At 39.8% G+C, this 2414-nt stretch overlaps 1 protein-coding gene across 4 annotated transcripts in view; it reads left to right on the forward strand.

Annotated features, from left to right (window-relative positions):
- Positions 1–2400, forward strand: part of LOC107688764 (nuclear factor of activated T-cells 5-like) — a 27230-nt gene extending 24830 nt beyond the window's left edge. For all 4 annotated transcript variants that reach the window (XM_016486538.1, XM_016486553.1, XM_016486530.1 and 1 more), the window contains one exon: positions 1178–2400. In XM_016486538.1, coding sequence (XP_016342024.1) covers positions 1178–1392 — 215 coding nt within the window. In that variant the 3' untranslated portion in view covers positions 1393–2400. The remainder of the gene's footprint in view (positions 1–1177) is intronic.
- Positions 2401–2414: the final 14 nt, after the last annotated feature.

Below are 2414 nucleotides of genomic sequence, written 5' to 3' on the forward strand. Positions count from 1 at the left end.
ACGTCACTTGCCCACCGCGTCACCGACCCCCACCGTCGTTTTGATTTTTTATAGTAATAAAAATCATTTAGTTCAGTAAAAGAACAGACACTGCAATTAAAAACTGAACGCGGCTGCTCGCGTGCCGAACGACAGTCGCATCACACAGATCAAATTTCATTTATCCAGTGAGGAGAGTGAGTCGAGTTGACTGACAAGAAGAGTGGGGTGAGACAGACAAGACGATCGCGGATGATTTAGTTTCGAAACGAAATGCAAAAGCACCTGTTTGGCAATATTTTGGATTTTGAAAAGCCTGTTGACTTTTGCCGTTTATCTAAGGTGATTTTGGAAGTTTTTTTTTAAACATTCATTTCTTATTTAATTGGTTCCACATTGTTTGCTGATTTTTACTTTATTTAAACTCTGTGTCATTTATTTATTTTATTTGACATCAAGGTGTATGTGCCCCCGCCCCAACGGTGATACCGGTATTACCGGTGTTGTCATACATCGATAAACCGGTGGGGAAATTTCCTCACCGTCACAACCCTACCCAGGACAGGTTTGAGAAGCAGTGCTCTGGAGGGTGATCCCGATCAAAACCGCTCTTCAGAAGTGGGTTCTTTTTCTTTCTGAGATTCCCAGATGCAAGTGCTATTATGTCAACATTATATCAGAATTGTAATCTTAGCAAATAACGGTAAATTTAGAAAATAAAAAAAGGATAAAATTGAGATATGTTGAGATGCTCTGGAAAGTGATTCTGTCCTTGACCTAGTCCAGGGGTGTCCAAACATGGTCCTGGAGGGCCACTGTCCTGCAGTGTTTAGCTCCAGCTTGCCTTAACACACCTGCCTGGAAGTTTCTAGTATGCCTAGTAAAACTTGATTAGCTTGTTCAGGTTTGTTTAATTGGGTTGGCACTAAACTCTACAGGACAGGAGCAGGATTTGTCATCCTTGATCCTAGTCCCAGTCAAAAAATCTCTTAAGTTGGTTGTGGCATTGGAGTAGTCCTCCACTGTGGAATGCCTACATTTTATGATCCAGCAAATTCCTGATGGTTCAAATCTATCCTACATTTATGTCTCATGCAACAATGCACACACCTTCAGATGTTGCATTAACTTTATAAATTAGGTTGATTGCAGAAGATGCCTTTCCGAGTCTCAAAAAGCCTATTCTCTCTTTTATTAGAATGTGGACCGCTAATGAATTCTCCTGATTCGTCATTGTCAGACCAGCTTGTCACCATGGGACATCCCGGTTCGGATCAGACCCAGTTTCAGACTGGTGCACAGATTCATCCCTTACTGGACCAGTCCAACAACCTCGATGATAAGATAGACGAACTTCTGGAACGCTTTCAGGAGCAGAGAAAGACTCTCCCTAGGGATTTTTTGGACCATTAAAGATAAGTAGTCTGAAACCTCAGTCCAGTAGACCACCGTCCATACTGCTTGTTGATGTTTCTTTACATCTTCCATCTTGTGTAGGTATTGTCTAAACTTGGGGGTTGTCTCAATTGGGGGTCTTCACTTGTATCTATGTTTCTGAAAGCTTTGTAGTGTGTTGTTTTGGCGGGATATGTTACGTATGGATCTCGTCACAGCTCCTTTTATTGATGGACATAAAAGGGTCCATTTCATTGAGGCCACTGTTTGGCATGTCAACATATCATGTGACCCATTAAGCCATTAAGTATATTGGCACTTTGCTACTTTGTATTGTGTTCTTGACTTCCACTTGAATCTTGTCCATTTATTGCCATCATTAATCTGTTTTATTTCAGTAGAAACCAACCTAGTACAACATAAATTCAAAACCTTTTTGAGATACTAATACATTGTGAATGAATTTGAAATATATTTAGCACTTTAGGGAGTTTCTGCCAGAGATTCTCCCTTTTACCTTTGTAACCCATATGCGTCTACCTGGCTGTCAAAGCGTTTCATGTTTTGATAGTCATAACGCTTTTCTAAAAATGTGTTTGTGTTTCATTACTCTTTAGTGTCTCCTTTCAGAATATAGCCTATTTTATGAGCCATGTTTCATGTTTTATTATGTGTTTGAATGTTTGACATGTCCATCTAATCTCGCCATTTCCACATAACATTTAAAATCAAGATGCTCTATGGAAATCACTCCTCCGCTTCTCCTGTTTTAGTTTTGTTTTATTTAATTTTAATTAAATGATAAAGAGGTCCAACTTGTAGACATGAATTCCTATCAGGGATGTGAAAATGTGCAACATTGCCGTTTTGAGATATGTGAACAGATTATATTATCATCCACCAGAGCGTCTACAATGTGTGTGTTTGTGTGCTCAGCAGAAAGTCATGGAGCACATTTGTGAGTGTGTGACGTGACATTTGGCCAAGTATGGTGACCCATACTTGGAATTAGTGCTCTGCATTTAACCCATCCAAAGTGC

This window comes from Sinocyclocheilus anshuiensis, unplaced genomic scaffold, assembly GCF_001515605.1.
Source record: "Sinocyclocheilus anshuiensis isolate Anshui unplaced genomic scaffold, SAMN03320099.WGS_v1.1 scaffold669, whole genome shotgun sequence".
Classification (NCBI taxonomy): domain Eukaryota; kingdom Metazoa; phylum Chordata; class Actinopteri; order Cypriniformes; family Cyprinidae; genus Sinocyclocheilus; species Sinocyclocheilus anshuiensis.